Genomic DNA, 23,879 nt, shown 5'->3' on the forward strand with positions numbered 1-23,879 from the left:
GTTTAGCTTTTTACTCATGGTTAGGATAGCGAGACAACCTCTAAGCTCCTTATGTGCAGGAAACCAGGAGTCTAACCATCCTGTTTTAAAAGGTCAATGAGGTTAGATGCAGAAGCAACTTTACTGTGAAGCTGATGGAGCTTGCATTTCAAGGCCTTTCCTTGCATGGCTCCCTCCCAGGCCTTGGGAAGGTCCTAGCCATGTGTTCACATGGTCATATGATTTTGTAAAATTTACAAACTTTTAACTACAATTGGTTAAGACTCCTGTCTCCACTCATACTTTCTTTCCTGCACCCTTCTTCTGGTGTCAGGCATTTTGGGGATGCAGAAATTGACAATCACTTCCATGTATAATTGCCAACTCTTTGGAAGAATTGCTTCCAGGAAACTTCTGTGGACTATCTGGCATTACAACATGAAAGTGCAAGAGTGGAGTCATGTTGTGATATGAATGTGTCCTATAGCACCAGGCACTGAAGTATGTGGATTGTGGAAGAGAAAAAGGACTTAGAAATCAGGAAGCCAGAAGCTAGTTTGTGGAAAATTCTTCTAAGCATCAGAAGTGTAGAATTGTAAGCAAAACACCCCCCTTCCTATTATCACCTAATCAAAATGGTCATTCTCTCCTGTCAGTAACATACTTAATAATGTAGAATGTACAAGGATAAATGCGCGATATTTTTTTCTTTTTTGGATGAGAATCACACAAAGTAAAATCTATCTAATAATTCTTGTGTTTATAGGTTACAAACTTTAGGAATATTACAAACAGTAATATTAAGTAACAATAAGTTTCTTGACAGACTGTGCATTTCATTCTAATATGTCAGATCACTATCACTTCTTATAGTATCTGACATGCTTTGTCCTTGGAAAGTTGAGCAGTTCCAGATGAAATAGTACACAAAATTGTCAACAATAAAGAAATATAGACTGAAAAAATAAGCGCTCTGATGACAAGATACCTATGCATATTCATCAACTTAGTTAATGTATGTAGTATTAGAGTAATATGATTACATATTTATGCAGCTCAATATAATGTAGCAACAATTTAAAACTGTATTTTAATTCCTCTTGTGTTACAATTAATTTTGTATATATTTTTCAGAGTATGAAGCCAAAAAATAGAAACTTGTATCTGAGAGGCTTAACAGGCAATTAATTAATAAAATAGTTATTTTCTGTATTGTAGGATGTTTAATGTATTTATCTATTTTTTAAAATGTATTTTATTGTGATTTATTTTTCTTTCCAAACATATATTCACTTTTGTTCCTAATTTTCTAGTTTTAATTCTGTGTTCTTTTTCTTAAAGAGTACCCCTTTAAGTTGAAAGGCCCTATACAAATTTGATCTTCCTTTGGTTAGACGAACTAAAAATGTTTTGGTCCTTCGAAAGTGTTTTTCTGTTAATCATAAAGATAATTAAACACAGACACATACGGCCCTACCTCAAATATGTTCTCCAACAGTTATGAGGTAATTGTTCAGCTTTCACTTACATTGTATATGTTTGGATTATGAATTCACAGAAATTGGGCCCTTGGAGAACTTTTAACTCTGCCTCCTTCAGAAATAGGTCTTTTTTTCTTTGGCAAAGATAGGCAGCATCTTACCAGGAAGATGAGTCAGAGCTTTGAGCCAGCACAGAATAACAGAGGGAGCTGGCTCTGGACAGAGGACTAATTAAAAAAATAAGTGAACATATCTAAAATCTTACTATGGGTGCTATGCCTAGGAATAACCTACTGAATACAAAGAAATCAAAAAAGTCACTGAGTTGGAATTTGAAAATAAAAAGGTTATTGTGGGATTGTATGAAATCACGTGTGTGAAACTTCTGAAAATCGTTGAGCACTATAGAATTTAAAGAATCTTTTATTCAAAACTGACGAAACAATTTTCCTCTTTAATTCTCCCAGCTAAAAAATATGGAGGAAAGATATGAAAATTATCAAATGTGCATATAAATTATCTATTTGTAATTATGTATTACTTAATATACAAATTATTTATGATTATATATATAAATATATATATATAATTCTGCCTGGTATAATTTTCCTTCAACTTGAAAAACTTGTTTTTTCCATTTGTTATGGTTCAGGTTTGCTTGTGCTGAGTTTTTTTTGTTTTCATTTACCTGAAATGTCTTTATTTGCCTTTGTTCCTGAAGAACACTTATGCTGGATGCAGAATTTTGTCTTGGCAGATTTTTTTTAAACCTCTTTGATGTTGTTTTTCATCTCCATAGTTTCTGATAGGAAATCAACATCATTCAAACTGTGTGCTGCTTTATGTCGAGTTGCCATTTTTTGTCTGTCTGCTTTCAAGTTTTTTTCTCTTTGGTTTTCAGCCTTCTATCTATTATGGGCCTAAGCATGTTTCTGCTCATATTTATTCTTCTTGAGATTTACTGGATTTCTTAAATCTGAAAATTAATTTCATTCATTAAATTGGGAACGTCTTTTGTTATTTAAAAAAAAAAAAGTCACTGAGCTGGAGTTTGAGAAATGATGAGAGCCAGAAGCTAAGCATCTATGTAAACAAAACAAAGCAAACAAAAAACCCCAAAGGAAATAAAAGGAATAGAAGACAAAAGATGAACTGAATGGAGGGTGTATTGTTAGGTAGGAAGCTCTTTTGGAAATTATTTGCAAAGGACAATTGCCTCTCTCCTGACCAATTTTGATATAAGTCAAAGCCTCTGCTTCTTGTTTTTGTCCAGCCTCAGCTTTTGGTGTCCCTTGCACTGTGCTCACATATCTAGTAAGCAGAAATAACATTGTTCTTCCATATTTCCCACAAAAGCTTTGCCACTGGATCTCTTTCTGGCTCCTACTCATCTTTCCTTTTGGGGCTTGTTTATTTCTGCTCAGGTGGAGCTGGAAGCTTCAATTTCTAACTGGCAGCTCAAGTGACTAAAACTCTTTGATGTTTTCATCATTGCAGAAAATTAAACGAATCTACAGATTATAACATATGTGCTATCAGAGTACATGGAAGAAAGGATAAAGAAAATCCCAAATTTGAGGACAGGTTACAAAGTGCTGAAGTAAAGTTAATACTATGGTTGGGAACTTCAAAACTGCATAAAAAGCGTTAAATCAAAACACCTGAAACTTTGTTGTTCTTTTTTGTACATCTTTTTTGCTATCCCTTCTATCTTAAAAGATAGTAAGATTCATTAGAATTTTTGACAGCAATCTGGTTAACAGAACAAAATGTAAAACAAGTGCATCAAAAATTTGAGAATTCTGAGCCGCATTAGGAAATAAAAGGTCAATATTTTAGCAAAACATCCCAAAGTCTCTGCACAACAAATTACCTCCTCTGGAGAGCTGCAATAATATGACTCAATCTGCTGAGTGTCACATGATGCTTGTTTTGAAAATATTTTGCATTTCTTAGCTGAAGGGCACGCTCTAACACTTCAGATTACAATAACATGGGCTTACATTTCAGCTACTTTAATTCACATCAATCTCACAATCTGGCAGAAACATTTTTCACCCAGTCCGTGTTTGTTCTGGTCATACTGAGAATTCTATTTTTAGAAAAAGGTGTTTAAAACGGAACCATAAACACAGATGTAAAAAGATGTTATCCTGAAACTTATGAATGTTTTTCAGATTTCAGACTCAGGAAATGAGATGTTAGTTAATTTCTATGGGTGGTCCCATCTTGCCTGGACTGGAAAAGGAAAAAGGAAACAAAAGAAAAAGAAATGTACCCTAGCAAGCTCAGAGAAAACTTTTTCCCTCTAACTTTTTTTCTTTTAGGTGTAAAGAAAGTGTAAGGGTGGAGAATTATTTGTTGTATCCTGCTCAGATTATATTTCATGTTTTGATTTAAAATTTGCTCATGTGATTCAAGGCCTCTTCCTAAGGAAAGAAAGAAAAAAAAAAAACACTGCTTACCCAGAAATGCTTACTAAATCCAACAGCACACCTGCTACAGATTAAATGCAGATTAAATTGACTCTCTGCTTTTCACATGCCAGTATCTTTCTTCACTGAGGTGTATCATTTGTACTGCAGGAAATCCAGAGAAACATGGGAGTCAGACAGGCCAGTTAAAAGCAAAAAGACCTAAACAATGAAACATGTTTGAGAAAAAAATCTGAGTGATATTTATTGCTATAAAACATGTTCCTGATTCTTTTGATAACCGTATGCAACAGTGCTTCAGCCACACTGGAATTTCTGGTGCAACTGTTAACAAATAATAAATCTTACCTTGCTCTCTCAGAAGAATAAGAAATAAAGCTGTCTTCTGCTAAAGGAAAACGCTTCTAGATAGGTAACCCACCGTTGTGTGCTATTTATTGTAGTTTATTTTGTATCATTCTGACAGCCTCGCCTCAGAGGAACTTTGGGGGAAGGGAGGGACCAGGTGAGGACCTTGACCTAGGGCAGGGCTGAAACCAGTGAGGGAACCAATAGCTGAGGTAGAAGCAGCTGGTAGAACAGAACTCTATCTGGAAGACAGTGCTATTCTAAGAGGCCCATCCAGTGTGTGATGAATGACTACAGAAGTGAAGGACTGGTTAAGCCAGGCAGAGATCAGGGGCAGGTTTTAGGAAGAGGCTTTAGCAAATGAGGAAGAAGGAAACCCTGAAACAGTGGCTGGCACATGGCCCAAGCCCACACATCTGCAGTGGCAAAGGCTGTGGCCTAGAGGCACAGGACACCAAACTCAACAGCAAGATACACTCTAGACTCTGTTGCTGGGTGTATCTAGGCCTAACTGTATGTACACTCTGGTTAAAATTGTTCCCGGAACTCAGGCTGTTGGCATCAGGGTCTGCAGATGAGAAATTTGGTGAAGTTTCTGACAAGAGCCACTTAGGTGGTCTCCCTGAATCCACTTCTGTCTCACTCCAATCTATTTTTCACCCAGAAGTTGGAGAAGCCCTTAAAAAAATGTCTGATGGATATAGGCTTCCGGGAAGATGGCGGAAGAGTAAGACGCGGAGATCACCTTCCTCCCCACAGATACACCAGAAATACATCTACACGTGGAACAACTGCTACAGAACACCTACTGAACGCTGGCAGAAGACCTCAGACCTCCCAAAACGCAAGAACCCCCCCAGGTACCTGGGTAGGGCAAAAGAGAAAAGAATAAACAGAGACAAAAGAATAGGGACGGGACCTGCACCAGTGGGAGGGAGCCGAGAAGGAGGAAACGTTTCCACACACTAGGAAGCCCCTTCGCAGGCGGAGACTGCGGATGGCGGAGGGGGGAAGCTTCGGAGTCGTGGAGGAGAGCGCAGCAACAGGGGTGCGGAGGGCAAAGCGGACAGATTCCCGCACAGAAGATCAGGGCCGAGCGGCACTCACCAGCTCGAGAGGCTTGTCTGCTCACCCGCCGGGGCGGGCGGGGCTGGGAGCTGAGGCTCGGGCTTCAGTCGGAGCGCCGGCAGAGGACCAGGGTTGGTGGCATGAACACAGCCTGCAGGGGATTAGTGCGCCACGGCTAGCCGGGAGGGAGCCCGGGAAAATGTCTGGACCTGCCAAAGAGGCAAGAGACTTTTTCTTCCCTCTTTGTTTCCTGGCATGCGAGGAGAGGGGATTCAGAGCGCTGCTTAAAGGAGCTCCAGAGAAGGGTGCGAGCCACGGCTAAAAGCGCGGACCCCAGAAACGGGCATGAGACGCTAAGGCTGCTGCTGCCGCCACCAAGAAGCCTGTGTGCGACCACAGGTCACTATTCACATCCCCCTTCCGGGGAGCCTGTGCAGCCTGCCACTATCCAGGGACAACTCCCCCAGGAGAACGCACGGCGCGCCTCAGGCTGGCGCAACGTCACGCTGGCCTCTGCCGCCGCAAAGCTCGCCCCGCCTCCGTACCCCTCCCTCCCCCCGGCCTCAGTGAGCCGACCTACACGCAGAGGCAGGGCCAAATCCAAAGCTGAGCCCCTGGACGCTGTGAGAACAAAGAAGAGAAAAGGAAATCTCTCCCAGCAGCCTCAGAAGCAGCGGATTAAAGCTCCACAATCAACTTGATGTACCTGCCTCTGTGGAATACATGAATAGACAACGAATCATCCCAAATTAAGGAGGTGGACTTCGAGAGCAAGATCTATGATTTTTTCCCCTTTTCCTCTTTTTGTGAGTGTGTATGTGTATGCTTATATGTGAGATTTTGTCTGTATAGTTTTGCTTCCACCATTTGTCCTAGGGTTCTATCCGTCCGTTTTTGTTTTTTTCTTTTTTTTCTTAATAATTATTTTTTTATTTAATAACTTTATTATATTTTATTTTATTTTACTTTATCTTTTTTCCTTTTTCCTTCCTTCCCTCCTCCCTCTCTCCCTTCTTTCTTTCTTTCTTCCTTTCTTTCTTTCTTTCTCCTTCTACTAATTCTTTCTTTCTACTTTTTCTCCCTTTTATTCTGAGCCGTGTGGATGGAAGGCTCTTAGTGCTGCAGCCAGGAGTCAGTGCTGTGCCTCTGAGGTGGGAGAGCCAACTTCAGGACACTGGCCCACAAGAGAACACCCAGCTCCACATAATATCAAATGGCGAAAATCTCCCAGAGATCTCCATCTCAACACCAGCACCCAGCTTCACTCAACGACCAGCAAGCTACAGTGCTGGACATCCTATGCCAAACAACTAGCAAGACAGGAACACAACCCCACACATTAGCAGAGAGGCTGCCTAAAATCATAATAAGTCCACAGATACCCCAAAACACACCACTAGATGTGGACCTGCCCACCAGAAAGACAAGATCCAGCCTCATCCACCAGAACACAGGCACTAGTCCCCTCCACCAGGAAGCCTACACAACCCACTGAACCAACCTTAGCCACTGGGGGCAGACACCAAAACCAATGGGAACTACGAACCTGCAGCCTGTGAAAAGGAGACCCCAAACACAGTAAGATAAGCAAAATAAGAAGACAGAAAAACACACAGCAGATGAAGGAGCAAGATAAAAACCCACCAGACCTAACAAATGAAGAGGAAATAGGCAGTCTACCTGAAAAAGAATTCAGAATAATGACAGTAAAGATGATCCAAAATCTTGGAAATAGAATAGACAAAATACAAGAAACATTTAACAAGGACCTAGAAGAACTAATGATGAAACAACCAACAATGAACAACACAATAAATGAAATTAAAAATACTCTAGATGGGATCAATAGCAGAATAACTGAGGCAGGAGAACGGATAAGTGACCTGGAAGATAAAATAGTGGAAATAACTACTGCAGAGCACAATAAAGAAAAAAGAATGAAAAGAACTGAGGACAGTCTCAGAGACCTCTGGGACAACATCAAACGCACCAACATTCGAATTATAGGGGTTCCAGAAGAAGAGGAAAAGAAAGGGACTGAGAAAATATTTGAAGAGATTATAGTTGAATACTTCCCTAATATGGGAAAGGAAATAGTTAATCAAGTCCAGGAAGCACAGAGAGTCCCATACAGGATAAATCCAAGGAGAAATACGCCAAGACACATATTAATCAAATTGTCAAAAATTAAATACAAAGAAAACATATTAAAAGCAGCAACGGAAAAACAACAAGTAACACACAAGGGAATCCCCATAAGGTTAACAGCTGATCTTTCAGCAGAAACTCTGCAAGCCAGAAGGGACTGGCAGGACATATCTAAAGAGATGAAGGAGCAAAACCTGCAGCCAACATTACTCTACCCAGCAAGGATCTCATACAGATTTGATGGAGAAATTAAAACCTTTACAGACAAGCAAAAGCTGAGAGAGTTCAGCACCACCAAACCAGCTTTACAACAACTGCTAAAGAAACTTCTCTAGGCAAGAAACACAAGAGAAGGAAAAGACCTACAATAACGAACCCAAAACAATTAAGAAAATGGGAATAGGAACATACAAATTGATAATTACCTTAAATGTAAATGGACTAAATGCTCCCACGAAAAGACACAGATTGGCTGAATAGATACAAAAACAAGACCCATATATTTGCTGTCTACAAGAGACCCATTTCAGACCTAGAGACACATACAGACAGAAAGTAAGGGGATGGAAAAAGATATTTCATGCAAATGGAAACCAAAAGAAAGCTGGAGTAGCAATTCTCATATCAGACAAAATAGACTTAAAAATAAAGACTATTAGAAGAGACAAAGAAGGACACTACATAATGATCAAGGGATAGATCCAAGAAGAAGATATAACAATTGTAAATATTTATGCACGAAACATAGGAGCACCTCAATACATAAGGCAAATACTAACAGCCATAAAAGGAGAAATCGACAGTAACACATTCATAGTACATGACTTTAACACCCCACTTTCACCAATGGACAGATCATCCAAAATGAAAATAAATAAGGAAACACAAGCTTTAAATGATACATTAAACAAGATGGACTTAATTGATATTTATATTAAACAAGATGGACTTAATTGATATTTATAGGACATTCCATCCAAAAACAACAGAATACACATTTTTCTCAAGTGCTCATGAAACATTCTCCAGGATAGATCATATCTTGGGTCACAAGTCAAGCCTTGGTAAATTTAAGAAAATTGAAATTATTTCAAGTATCTTTTCCGACCACAGTGCTATGAGACTAGATATCAATTACAGGTAAAGATCTGTAAAAAATACAAACACATGGAGGCTAAACAATACACTACTTAATAACAAAGTGATCACTGAAGAAATCAAAGAGGAAATCAAAAAATACCTAGAAAAAAATGACAATGGAGACACGACAACCCAAAATCTATGGGATGCAGCAAAAGCAGTTCTAAGAGCGAAGGTTATAGCAATACAATCCTACTTTAAGAAACAGGAAACATCTCGAATAAACAACCTAACCTTGCACCTAAAGCATTAGAGAAAGAAGAAAAAAAAAAAAAACACCCAAATTTAGGAAAGAAATCAGAAAAATCAGATCAGAAATAAATGAAAAAGAAATGAAGGAAACGATAGCAAAGATCAATAAAATTAAAAGCTGGTTCTTTGGGAATATAAACAAAATTGATAAACCATTAGCCAGACTCATCAAGAAAAAAAGGGAGAGGACTCAAATCAATAGAATTAGGAACGAAAAAGGAGAAGTAACAACTGACATTGCAAAAATACAAAAGATCATGAGAGATTACTACAAGCAACTCTATGCCAATAAAATGGACAACCTGGAAGAAATGGACAAATTCTTAGAAATGCACAACCTGCCAAGATTGAATCAGGAAGAAATAGAAAATACGAACAGACCAATCACAAGCACTGAAATTGAAACTGTGATTTAAAAGCTTCCAACAAACAAAAGCCCAGGACCAGATGGCTTCACAGGCAAATTCTATCAAACATTTAGAGAAGAGCTAACACCAATCCTTCTCAAACTCTTCCAAAATATAGCAGAGGGAGGAACACTCCCAAACTCATTCTACGAGGCCACCATCACCTTGATACCAAAACCAGACAAGGATGTCACAAAGAAAGAAAACTACAGGCCAATATCACTGATGAACATAGATGCAAACATCCTCAACAAAATACTAGCAAACAGAATCCAACAGCACATTAAAGGATCATACAACATGATCAAGTGGGGTTTATTCCAGGAATGCAAGGATTCTTCAATATATGCAAAACAATGTGATAAACCATATTAACAAATTGAGGGAGAAAAACCATATGATCATCTCAATAGATGCAGAGAAAGCTTTCGACAAAATTCAACACCCATTTATGATAAAAACCCTGCAGAAATTAGGCATAGAAAGAACTTTCCTCAACATAATAAAGGCCATATATGATAAACCCACAGCCAACATCGTCCTCAATGGTGAAAAACTGAAAGCATTTCCACTAAGATCCGGAACGAGACAAGGTTGCCCACTCTCACTGCTCTTATTCAACATAGTTTTGGAAGTTTTAGCCACAGCAATCAGAGAAGAAAAAGAAATCCAAATCGGAAAAGAAGAAGTAAAGCTCTCACTGTTTGCAGATGACATGACTCTATATATAGAGAACCCTAAAGATGATACCAAAAAACTACTAGAGCTAATCAATGAATTTGGTAAGTAGCAGGATACAAAATTAATGCACAGAAATCTCTGGCATACTTATACACTAATGATGAAAAATCTGAAAGTGAAATCAAGAAAACACTCCCATTTACCAATGCAACAAAAAGAATAAAATATCTAGGAATAAACCTACCTAAGGAGACAAAAGACCTGTATGCAGAAAATTATAAGACACTGATGAAAGAAATTAAAGATGATACAAATAGATGGAGAGATATACCATGTTCTTGGATTGGAAGAATCAACATTGTGAAAATGACTCTACTACCCAAAGCAATCTACAGATTCAATGCAATCCCTATCAAACTACCACTGGTATTTTTCACAAAACTAGAACAAAAAAATTCACAATTTGTATGGAAACACAAAAGACCCCGAATAGCCAAAGTAATCTTGAGAACGAAAAACGGAGCTGGAGGAATCAGGCTCCCTGACTTCAGACTATACTATAAAGTGACAATAATCAAGACAGTATGGTACTGGCACAAAAACAGAAAGATAGATCAATGGAACAGTATAGAAAGCCCAGAGATAAACCCACGCACATATGGTCACCTTATCTTTGATAAAGGAGGCAGGAATGTACAGTGGAGAAAGGACAGCCTCTTCAATAAATGGTGCTGGGAAAACTGGACAGGTACATGTAAAAGAATGAGATTAGATCATTCCCTAACACCATACACAAAAATAAGCTCAAAATGTATTAAAGGCCTAAATGTAAGGCCAGACAGTATCAAACTCTTAGAGGAAAACATAGGCAGAACACTCTATGACATAAATCACAGCAAGATCCTTTTAGACCCACCTCCTAGAGAAATGGAAATAAAAACAAAAATAAACAAATGGGACCTAATGAAACTTCAAAGCTTTTGCACAGCAAAGGAAACCATAAACAAGACCAAAAGACAACACTCAGAATGGGAGGAAATATTTGCAAATGAAGCAACTGACAAAGGATTAATCTCCAAAGTTTATAAGCATCTCACGCAGCTCAATAACAAAAAAACAAACAACCCAATCCAAAAATGGGCAGAAGACCTAAACAGACATTTCTCCAAAGAAGATATACAGACTGCCAACAAACACATGAAAGAATGCTCAACTTCATTAATCATTAGAGAAATGCAAATCAAAACTACAATGAGATATCATCTCACACCAGTCAGAATGGCCATCATCAAAAAATCTAGAAAGAATAAATGCTGGAGAGGGTGTGGAGAAAAGGGAACCCTCTTGCACTGTTGGTGGGAATGTAAATTGATACAGCCACTGTGGAGAACAGTATGGAGGTTCCTTAAAAAACTACAAATAGAACTACCATATGACCCAGCAATCCCACTACTGGGCATATACCCTGAGAAAAGCATAATTCAAAAAGAGTCATGTACCAAAATGTTCATTGCAGCTCTATTTACAATAGCCCAGAGATGGTAACAACCTAAGTGTCCATCATCGGATGAATGGATAAAGAAGATGTGGCACATATATACAATGGAATATTACTCAGCCATAAAAAGAAACGAAATTGAGCTATTTGTAATGAGGTGGATAGACCTAGAGTCTGTCATACAGAGTGAAGTAAGTCAGAAAGAGAGAGACAAATACCGTATGCTAACACATATATATGGAATTTAAGGAAAAAAATGTCATGAAGTACCTAGGGGTAAGACAGGAATAAAGACACAGACCTACTAGAGAATGGACTTGAGGATATGGGGAGGGGGAAGGGTAAGCTGTGACAAAGCAAGAGAGAGGCATGGACATATATACACTACCAAACGTAAGGTAGATAGCTAGTGGGAAGCAGCAGCATAGCACAGGGAGATCAGCTCGGTGCTTTGTGACCACCTAGAGGGGTGGGATAGGGAGGGTGGGAGGGAGGGAGACGGCAAGAGGGAAGAGATATGGCAACATATGTATATGTATAACTGATTCACTTTGTTATAAAGCAGAAACTAACACACCATTGTAAAGCAATTATACTCCAATAAAGATGTGAAAAAAAAATAACGCTGCTATAAAAAAAAAAAATGTCTGATGACCACACCTTCTGTTTAAATTCCATTGAAGGTGTTCCTTTGGCCTTCTGGCTAAAACCAAACCCCAACGAGGCGTACAAATCTGTGCATCCGGCCAGTCTTCCTGTTGATTTCCGCCCTCCAGCCACCATGGCCTTTTCCAGCTGCTCAGTGCATATATGCCTGCTTTGCACCACCTACTCTGCCTGAATATCTCTTCTCCATTTTCTTGCAGAAGCAGCAGCCTGTTCTTCAGCTCACCCATCAAGGGTCACTCCCTCGTGGAAGTGCAGACTAGGTGAGGTCCCCTGTTCTAGACTCTCTTGTAGCTTTTCTTTCATCTTCAAAGCAGTTATCACAATAATGGTCAAATAATTAAGTGTGCAACTGGTTGTTCAATGTTTGTCTCTCTGGCTGGCTGAAAACTCTACTAGCCAAAGACTACATCTGTGTTGTATTCCACTGTGCTTACCTGTCATAAGACTTTTTCGAAGTAGATGCTTAGTAAGTTGTTACTGAATGATTGAATGTGTGAATAAGGGTTGAGCAACTCATCACCATATCTCAAATCATAATAGAGTCAAGTCTGTTCTGCCTGCCTATAAGGCCAGCATACTGTAAGAATCCATCTTAGTAAAGCATTCTATCATGTGATATCATGACAAATAGTATAACACAACAACAACAAAATGAACCATATCTATGGCTTAGTTTATTTACTACTAAATTTATTTTTTTTCAGATTCCTTTTTTTAGAGTTGGAAAAAATATTACTTGTAGAAAGTGAAAGAGAGAGAAGAAAAGAGCCAACAAAATACCACATCAGTCTTCTGGAATCGATAAGTCAAATGGACACACTGCATTGGTGAGTTTTCCTATGTTCGTCCATAAGCCACTAAATTTAATGTTGTTTTCCAAAGTCACATCAGTCTACAAGCTGTAATACCTTCAACAACCTAGACTTTGGAATGTTGCCAGAGGTCCTTATCTCACCTCCCTGTGGTAATACACTGGAGTTGAAGTGAAGCAACTGATATTACATGAATCCACCAACGTAAAGGTAAAGTGGATTACCTGCCTGCTAGGCCCAAATGCTGTTGAAATCTGCTACATGTGTAATAGGACTTGTAAAAGGCTGTTCATTCAATTTCTAAAATGTCTCTACAATGTGTTGCCTCTTCCTGCATCTGTTCACACTCGTACTATCACTACCTTAGTTTGGACCCTTTGTCATTCCTTGTATGGGCTATTTTAACAGTCTAACTAATGACTTTTCTGCCTCTTATGTCTCCTTTCTCTAATCTTTCCTCCTGCCCTGCAACCAGAATTAGCTGTCTGAAATGTAAACACGGTCATTTAACTTCCCTAATTAAAGATCTTTCATGACTTTCATTTGCTTATATGAGCAATTTTAAAACATAAAAATAACAGCGGAGTTCTACTTTCAAATTAGAAATATAAGAGATATATAAAAGATACAAAGTGGTCTGGGGTGGAGTGGAGGGGCCCAGAGCTCTGGTTTTTTGTGCTCCCATTAGGGCACCTCTTTGGGACCTGCAGGCTCATTGGATGACCTGGCTGACCTCATCAAGGCCAATCTCTTCAGAAAAGCATTCACGAGTCTTCACAATCTGACCACACTTTCACCCTCTAGCATAGTCTTGCTAGTCCACCCACATACTTTCTGACCCCTGGACTTGTCACCATTTCTAACACACCATGCTTGTTCTTTCATTTTTGCCTTGACATTTTCTGTTACTTCTCACTGGCAAGGCCATTCTCTGCTGGTGAAACGTAGGACCCAGTTTCAATCTCATCACTTCTGAAAGGCTTTTCAGATGCCTCCAGTCAGAGCTGGGCTCTCTCCATCCCCCAACGCTGGTTCTGTACCTAACCCCATCACAGCACTTAGCACATTATATGGTCTGTCTCCTTATTTGATGTCAGAAAATATTTTACTCATCCTGGTGAAACTAGTGCTTTCCTAATGATGGCTCATAGTTAAGTTTTTGCTGAATGCAAGATGATTCTAACTTCTTCCTTCAGGAAGTAAAATTCCTGGGAGGTGAATTCAACATAACTTTTCCCTCATTATCACTTTCCTCCCTGCCACAATATATACTGCTATGGATTCCCAATTTATATGTTGGAGTCCTAATTCCCAATGTGATGATATTTGGAGGTGGGACTTTTGGGAGGTAGTTAGGTTGTGAGTGTTGAGCCCCAGTGCATTGGATTAGTGCCCTTATAAGAAGAGATGGGAGAAAGATGATCTCTCTCTCTGCCATGTGAGGATACAGTGAGAAGCTGGCTGCCTATAAGCCAAGAAGAAGGCTCTTGCCAGACACCAAATCTGCTGACACCTTGACCTTGGACTTCTCAGCCTTCAGAACTGTAAGAAATAAATGTTTAGACCATCCAATCTATGGTATTTGTTATAGAAGCGCAAGCTAAGACACATACCTACATACTTAAGACGCTGCCTTTCTTTTCGTCCTGATTTTCAGCAAGACGTGAATATCCCTTTTCTGGGCTTTGAACCAGACTTTGGATTACAAAGAAGAGTCTGGGGGATCATGGGTCACTCCTGAAGACCTAAATAGAGGAGAAAATGTAACAGAGGTGTCAAGTCTTAAAAGATCTTGGAGAGAAAAATTGAGAGAGACCCAGAATTGTTTTTCCTCGTGTGGCATATAGTGGGTATGAATTTCTCAAAATCCAAAACTCAGATGTGCAAGAAAGGAAAAGTCTTAGATTTTTTTTTTTTCTAAATTCCAGTTTAATATCTATTTAGAGACTCGATTCTTCCTGATGGCAGTAACCATAGTTTTAGTCAATTCCTGGCAAACTCAGTCACTTCAAATTTTAATGCAGACAATTCTCTGATTGCATTTAAGTAGCCTCTTGGCTCCAGGGAAGGAGGAAGTATCTGGGCCTTGGTTAGTAGTTGTCCATGCTGTCATTTGCTGAGGTCATCGTGTATGGTTTCCAGATGTAGTCACTACACTACAGTAGCTTCTGTTGAGATGTTCATGCTCCTAGTAATTCTCAGCTATATGATCCAAGCTTTCTTATGCTGCACTGTTCCCTGGTCAAGACTACAAATTCCATTCAGGGCTCTTCACTCTCTCAACTAATTCTGTAAACCTAAGCCAGTTTAGTCTCATACAACTTTAGGTTATTTTAGTAAATAATAGTAACCACCACAAAACTGACTTACTCTCCATAAATTATGCCACAAGTACAGACCTTATTAAAAAAATTCATTGGCAAGCAGGCTCAAAAACATTTATACAAACTGTTCCGTAAGATCGATGAAGTCCCAGCTCTCTGTTCTTTTGAAGTGCTCCAACTACCTCTTTCATGAAATGTTTACTTGAAGCAGATGCAACCATATCCAGAGGCAGAATTCTGTACCCTTGGAGTCGCATGAGGCAACCAGAAGTCCTCTGACTCAATGATTGGACACAGGTTCTGTTGTGGGTCAAGCCTTGGGCATTATCCTTGAGGGTACAGGTTACAGGCCTGGGTGGACTTTAAAAAAAATTTTTTGGCTGCGTAGCGTCTTTGTTGCTGCGCGCGGGCTTTCTCTAGTTGCGGTGAGCGGGGGCTACTCTTTGTTGCGCTGCGCGGGCTTCTCATTGCGGTGGCTTCTCTTGTTGCGGAGCATGGGCTCCAGGCACACGGGCTTCAGCAGTTGTGGCTCGCGGGCTGTAGAGCGCAGGCTCAGTAGTTGTGGTGCACAGGCTTAGTTGCTCTATGGCATGTGGGATCTTCCCGGACCAGGGCTCAAAACCGTGTCTCCCTGCATTGGCAGGCGGATCCTTAACCACTGCACCACCAGGGAAGCCCTGGGTGGACTTTCGTATTCTGTTCATTGAACAACATATCTGAAATTCCACTCATTTCCACAATGAGACCTTGTTTCTAACATTCATTATGCTAGTTAGAAAAGCTAGTATTGATGGAGATGTGGATAACAGAAGGTGTATATTCCTATGGGCTGTCTCTGGAGTGTGGGCTCCTGATTTTCATGGCAGGTGGCTACTTCTGGGATTTCAATTCCTGCTTTGGGTAACCTTAGTTCAGGCTGCTATCACAAAAATATAGACTGGGTGACTTAAACCACAAACATTTATTTCTCTCAGTTTCGGAGGCTGGAAAGTCCAACATCAAGGCACTAGCAGATTCAGTGTCTGGTGAGACCCCTCTTCCTGGCTTTTAGATACACGTCTTCTTGTATCCTTCCATGATGGAGAGGAGAGAAAAAGGGCAGCTCTCTTTCTCTTTTTCTAAGGACACTAGTTCCCCCATGGAGGCTCCATCTTCATGATCGAATTACCCCCAGAGGCCCCACCTTCAAAGGCCACCACATTAGGGCTTCAACATATGAATTTTTGGGAGACACAAACATTTAGTCCATAACTGGAAACTAAGAGGTGGGGGTGATGTGGGAAGGAGTGAAGATACATGGATTAGTACTTCAAAATACTATTCTACTCTGTAAATGTACTTTTCTCTCTTGAGAGGAAATGCAGAAGTCTGTTTGCTCATAAACCAGCAGCAGGAGGTGGATAACGCTTTTAGATAAATGTTAACATTTTAATTTTTTTGTGAGAAGAGAGACCATTGACATGTTGGTTAAGAGAAAATTTAAACTGACCTGATCTAAATTTAGAAAGTAAATCTTGGAGCTTTTCTTTTCTTAAGATAATCTAGTTTATCCTTATTTTAATAAATCATTACATCACAGAAGGTTGCCTTTTCTAATTAACACACAAAAAGGCAGGAATTATAAAGAACCTTGAAATATCTTAATCCCTAAGTATGAAAACCATACATTGAGGAAAAATAATTTTAAGAAACTTAATAGTAAGTATCTAGCACGTAGTAGGGCCTCATTAAACATTTGTTTTTGAATGAATGAATGACTGAATAAGTGAAAGCATGATGCCAAAAAGTTCAGGGGTATGTTATCAAAACACAGGCAAAAACATGGCAACCTTACACATAGTAGAAACTTCTAGATGACCGAGAGAGTTTTTTCTGCAGACACGATCATAGAGAAAACAACTCTGCCCAAATCTCACGGGAGAATTAGGATGAGGCATCCCCAGTGACTCTCCCGTCTGTCCCTTTGAACTTGAAGCCCAGAGTCAGGGTCTGAGGCATTCTGCTGGGGACAGAGAGGGGTTGTGGGGACAAGAGGAAAGCCCCAAGAAGGCTTTTGCTCCTCTTTGAGTGTCAGAAAACAGAGTAGGGCAGAAATTGTCTGTCAGAAGAAATTTAGAAACATTTACTAAATTTTGACTCCTACATTGTACTAAGTTTATTTTCTTAACTTGATTTTATTTTTTTTCTCAAACTATGCAGGAGTAATTTAAAAGGTCAAATCGTTGTATGAGGCTTACAGTAAAACCGAAAAGTCTCCTCTCTTACCTCTCTTTTCTCTCTATCCTTCCTCTAAAGGGGCAACCAGTTTTAACTCTTTTAGCTATTACCATGTTTATACTCTTATTTCCTATTTTTTCAGTTTTAGGCATGAATGATTAACTTCCTAATATGGAGGAGGACAATTTAGCTTGTGTACCCCTTTGAGCTTCTCCCATTTTGTCTTTGGAGGGAAGGAAACGTAATTTTCCCTCTACCCTTCTGAGTTCTTGGCTGAGATTCCTGTAATAAGGGACAGATTGACAAGAGAAAAGCAAACAGCAGTTTATTAACGTGTATACCTTATGTGTCCATGAGAGAGACCCAGGGAAAAATGAGTAACTTCCCCAGGTGGCTTAGAATTCAGACTTAAATGCCATCTCAATAGGTTAAAGGTGAGGGGGGGATGTACACCTCTTAGGTAAATGATTTTTAGGAATGATGAATAGGCCCTTAGAAGAATAGATGGGAGGTATGATAGTTTGTGACAAAGTCTGTCTGGTTAAGGTGTCCATTTCTAGTCTCTTCTCCTGTGATAAGAATCAATCTTCCCTGGTTATGAAACTCCTGGGAAGGGATTTATGGCAGTTGAGTTCCTTATGGCAACGGGAGAGGCCACTGCAATGAGAAGCCTGCGCACTGCAACGAAGAGTAGCCCCCGCTCACCGCAACTAGAGAAAGCCTGCGCACAGCAACGAAGACCCAACACAGCCAAAATAAATAAATTAAAAAAAAAAAAAAAAGACTGACTTCCCCCAAGCAAGAGAGAATTCTCAGCACACTGCTTTTGGACTTCAACTACAACACTGATTGGCTCTTTCTGTCACTACAGCACAGAGCCTTCAGCTAGAACTGTGGCTTCAGCTCTCTTGGGTCTCCAGCCTGCCAGCCCAGCCGGCAGATTTTAGACTTGCCATCCTCTGTGATTGTGTGAGCCAATTCCTTAAAAGAAACCCATTGTTATACAAATATATATATATATATATATATATATATATATATATATATATATATATATACACACACATCCTATTGGTTCTGTTTCTCTGAAGAACCCTAAAACAGCCTCCGTCCTTACTTTAATTTCACTCTTACTCTTATCCACTCTCCAAGTTGCAACATGCAACTGGCTTCTAAAACTGAAATAGGATACTTTCACTTACCTGTTGAAAAGCTTTTCAGTGTCTTCTTTATAGTTTTTCACAGTTCCAAGCTACTTTTCCACTTTATCCCCAGCCCCTCAATGGTGAAATCTTCCTGGACACACTGTGGTCTTTCCTCCTCTGTCCTTTTGCATGCATGGTTTCTTTGGGGACTGTCCTTCTCCCTCTTTTCCATTTGGAAAATTGGTCTTCTTTTAAGTCCCTGCCAATATATCACTCATATGAAATGTTAGTAATGCTTTTTCTCTTTCCCAACAAGTGAAGGCTTTCCTTCCCTAGCCCCACAAAACCTCTCCTATAGTATATATGAAAAGAAATGCAACCCAAATTGATCACATTGCATTGAGATTATTTGTTTTTGTTTCTCTTTCTCATAAGACTCCAAGACTCTTCAAGGGGGGGCGGGGGGGGGGGGTGTCTAGTATTGGGCTGGCCAAAAAGTTCATTCGGGTTTCCATACCCTCTTATGGAAAAACCCAAATGAACTTTTGGGCAAACCCAATGCATAGGCGGTATGTTGTGAACATTTAATTACTATTTCTGGGACTGTACTTGAAATTCCTTCAGCATTTCTTATTGCAGCTGGAAAAGGACTAAAAAAAATAAAAGAACTGAATGCACTGCAGTTGAACTTAAATTTTAGTTCTGTATATCACAGCTGATAGAGCAAAGGAGAAGACTATTTCTATATTTTCCGGTACAATTACTCCCTCTCCCTGTCCCCATTATATCCTGCCATCTTGTTCTTTGACTCCTGGTTTAATGTTCTAATTGTTTTCATAGTTTCTATTGTATGGATGCTTCAAGCTTTTTTATTGAAACTGATAGTCTATAAATAATAAATAGCCTAAACCAGTATATTTCTTATTTTCCTAAGAGACTTTACTTGTAAAACACTAGTTGCCTCTTCTTTTGTGAGGCTTTATATATTGTTAAAAAAAAATAAAGGACAGGGGGCTTCCCTGGTGGCGCAGTGGTTGAGAGTCCGCCTGCCGATGCAGGGGACACGGGTTCGTGCCCCGGTCTGGGAAGATGCCACATGCCGCGCAGCGGCTGGGCCCGTGAGCCATGGCCGCTGAGCCTGCGCGTCCGGAGCCTCTGCCCCGCAACGGGAGAGGCCACAGCAGTGAGAGACCCACGTACCACACACACACACAAAAAAAAAAAAAAAGGACAAGAAAAATATTTAAAATGAAGGGGATGTAAAAACATTACTACCTTCTTCTGTCTTACCCGGATCTTCCCTCTCCCCATGACAGACACTCATTCTAAGGCAGAGTCCAGAAGTTAGAAGAAACGATATGAGGCAGGCTCTTTCTTGAAGTTAGCCCTCACTTGGCTCCAGCTTCCGAGCTCTGAAGAAACTGTTGCCTTTTCTGCTCCACGATCTTGGGCAATGGATTTCTCCCTGCTGTTGTGATTTTCACTCTGGTGGCTGTGCGGGGATGGGAGCTTCCAGAGCTCAGCCTCCGTGCCTTTATCAGACTCCAATTTCCAGTTTCCTTCGGGCTCCCAGGAAATTTACCTTTTAGAAAATTCTTCTTCCTGACCTCACAAAGTTTTTTGCCTCGTTGTTGACTTCCCTGATATCTGTGCTTTTTTTTGTCAGTTGACTTTTTTTTTTTTTCAAATTCAAGTTAAAGTTTCAGCGCTTTGTTCAGTTCTTTGGGCAACAGCTGTGCAAACGAGGCCTTTTGTCTGTTGCTGGTGGCTGAGCCTGGAAAAGAGGGAGAGAAGCTGTCAACTACTTTATTAAGGCAGATCCTTGTTTGTTTATTTTAGAAACTTTGTCTCTCTTAATGTTTATTTTTTTTCTTTTAAAGTTCTTCTTGGGTTATTGGATACAGTGAACTTTCAAATTCTTCTTTAGTCCCACCATCTTTTTTCTAACCTCTTCAAAAAATTTGTTATGCGTGATAGGTCACCTGAGAAACCAGGAATGAATATAAACCTATGGCCGGGCACCTCTACAAAATAATTCTTTTGTGTAGGGATTCTAAGACACTTTTCTTTGCTAATAGGTATGCAGGATAAAGCTCTTCTCTTAAGACCAGACTGAAGGGAAGCAATACAAAGCATCTAGTACAGCAAAGCTGTAGCAACAAAAAAGATTTCTTTTTATAGTCTCCAGAAAAAATGAAGTCAAAACTTCTGAAAGAATATCAGAGCCTGTTATTTTACATCTGTGGTCAGAGTTGAGAGCAACCAGTTTCTCTCCCTAATGTGGGCTGTACAATATCTCTATTCAGGATCACCCTGAGAAACAATGAAAAGTGGCCTCGTGACCGGGAGAATAATAATCCAAGGAAACTTGATGTTTAGTTTGTTTTTGATTATTACTCTAAAATGAAACATGCGGTGAAGGTTTTGGTTCAAGTTTTGTTTTCCTCCCCACCCTGCCTCTAACATTCCCCCTTCCGGCGCTGCTTGTATCATTTCACGAGCAGCTTCTCTTGGTATCAGTTTTTCCTGTGAGCTGAAATTTAAGTCTTTATTTAGAGAAAGGAAAGCAATCAACTTAACGCAACACCCTGTAAATGGTAATTTTACTGGATTTAAGTGAGGTTGGTAAATAGTTTCATGCCCCTTTTATTGTTAGGTACTTAAGAAAATGTTCTTGTCCAGACTCTGGAAATCTTTTCTTTTTTCTACTCAAAGGGAGACTCAATAGGTGGAGAAACAAAAGCCCTGCAGGTGGCTCCATGCAGACCCAAGACAAATAGAGATCAACATGCAGAAATCAGACAAAAGCAATAGAGGTGGCAATGATGAGGGAGGGGGTATCCTGGAAGGTCAGGTGTAAGGATGCAGCTGTTTTTTCCCCAGGTATTGGTCTGCCCTCTATCCCATTCTTCTAAAGAAAGAGGAGAGAGAAGGCAACGTTTATATATAAGATGAAAAGTTCATACATATTATAAAAATTTGCTACTTTCCCTCAGAATCAGAACAGAGTCACCAGGTAGAATAAACTTTTCTTTTCACTCTTGTAAAATAAAATAATTATTACCATCTAATGGGTATCTACTACATGCCTGGTGCAACGCTGGGCACAATGTGTGTGTTATCTGATTTAATTGTCATCATTAATATTAGTTCCGTTTTATTTTTTATTTTTTCCAATCTAGTACTTTGATTTTTTATTCATATTCAAATTCCACACATTGAAATTAAAACAAAAACAAAAACCAAAACACTGATAAATCAGCAAATTACCTCGAATGCAACTCTGTGCTGCCATTATTATATATGCTTCCTCTTTCCCAGACACCAAAGTCAGGTACACAGTAAATGCTTTCTACACAAAATAAAAGGTTCTGAATAAAAGAGACCTCATCAGTGTTATTGATAATCTGGAGTTCTGAGGAAATCATTTCCACAAGGTAAAGGAGATAGAGTGACACTGCATTTATCTGAAGATGACCATATTCCTCATAGGAGAGGATCTCATCCCCTGTCTGTACCTTGAAGATAGAGTAAAGACATGTTGGGAGTAGATCCTGCTTAAACTGCTGGACCTTATGGGCCGGATGCACATAGCAGTAGATAATTCCTCTCATACATTTTACGGCCGAGCGCTCCAGCTCATGGGTCCTTCCCTTGTCCTCGTCTATGCGCCTGTATGCAAGAGCCAGGCCCCTTAGCACAGTACAGACTGTTGTGGATCTTGGCCTGATCATCGCCACGTTTTAGTGGGAAAGAGACCTGTGGCTGGACTTTGATAGGGCAGCAATGTTACTTGACAACTCTGTAATAGTGATCCAATTTATCCCATAGTTTTATTATCAGGTCTCGGAAGATTAATGCTTTTAAGAGGTTCAAAGTGAGCCAGACTTTTAAAGGAAGCTGGTGGAGAAGCCATACCTTAAGAATGCATCAGGTGAGCTGGCCATTGCAAATTGTTGACTCTAATCATAAGCGTCGCAGGCTAAACTATAGCAGTTTGCAAAACTGAGCGTTTGGTGAGGGGTCTTCGCTCTAAGGCCTTCCAGCACGCTTCGGCCACGACCGCAGCCATCGCGCGCTCTGCTCCGCCCGGTAGGTCCCGCCCCGCACAACACTGTCGTGAGGCACACCAGATGGAAGTTATCGCGAGGGCGAGCTTCGCCCTATCTCCGGAAGTTATCGCGAGGGCGAGCTTCGACCTATCTCCGCAGCTCCCGGAGCATCCAGTATTTTATTTTAAAAGGGAGACAATGATCTCAGGTAAGGAAACGTCCAATGGATGCAGCTAAGTAAGAGTGTTCATGGGCTTCCCTGGTGGCGCAGTGGTTGAGAGTCCGCCTGCCGATGCAGGGGACAGGGGTTTGTGCCCCGGTCCGGGAAGATCCCACGTGCCGCGGAGCACCTGGGCCCGTGAGCCATGGCCGCTGAGCCTGCGCGTCCGGAGGCTGTGCTCCGCAACGGGAGAGGCCACAACAGTGAGAGGCCCGCGTATCGCAAAAAAAAAAAAAGTGTTCACATCCCATCGACATATTGTGTAGGTTGGAGTAGGTTAAACACACCTTTATAGGTATTCAGTAATTTAGCAATCAATCTCGTATTCACTTTTTTTTTGAGAATCAATTGTTTAAAAAAGTAGGCATTTTAAACTAAGGGTTATATGTAATCTTTGTTACACGTCAACCATCCTTTCAATTCAGTAACCTTTTATTGAGTATCTGCTACGTCATGCTGTGTTAAACAGGTGCTGGAGAGAAAGCAATTAACAGTAGCCGACCAATTGTACAGGTTTGTCACACACACATACAAAATTATTGCATACACACACTACACTGACTTTTGACTTTGTAAACTTATTTTTTGAACAGCACATACAAAGGAACTTCGAACTGTCCTTTACCCAATTGCGTTTCATATTGCATACCAAACCTAGAATGTTTAAGAAAGGACCCAGAACATCTGAGAAAAGCACTGGAGTATGTCTAACCCAGGTTATGTCCACATTTCCAAAAGATTTCTTCTTGTGGAGTTTAGCATTAGCCCATCAAAGTAAGAACATGGGAAATTGGTTTCTTTTAAAAAGTAAAAGCATGTACAATAATCACCTTGATAGGAACTGCTTTTGTTAATCTTTTTTGTAAAGGATTTTCAAAAGTAGAAAAGTACTTATCAGCAAATTCAGTCTAATGACTGGTAAATTTCTGTTTCATTTTGTAATGATAGGTAAGGTTTTAAGCTTGAATAAAAAGGAAAAATGTTTTAGTGAATTTCTTTGGGC

General features: G+C 40.0%; 1 protein-coding gene across 1 annotated transcript in view; it reads right to left on the reverse strand.

Moving 5' to 3' along the window:
- LOC101335605 (MORF4 family-associated protein 1-like) overlaps positions 1 to 22,676 on the reverse strand; it is a 50,353-nt gene extending 27,677 nt beyond the window's left edge. The window contains exon 1 of the mRNA XM_033867316.1: positions 22,616 to 22,676. Coding sequence (XP_033723207.1) covers positions 22,616 to 22,676 — 61 coding nt within the window. The remainder of the gene's footprint in view (positions 1 to 22,615) is intronic.
- Positions 22,677 to 23,879: the final 1,203 nt, after the last annotated feature.

The sequence above is a fragment of the Tursiops truncatus genome, chromosome 11 (assembly GCF_011762595.2).
Source record: "Tursiops truncatus isolate mTurTru1 chromosome 11, mTurTru1.mat.Y, whole genome shotgun sequence".
In the NCBI taxonomy this organism is placed as follows: Eukaryota; Metazoa; Chordata; class Mammalia; order Artiodactyla; family Delphinidae; genus Tursiops; species Tursiops truncatus.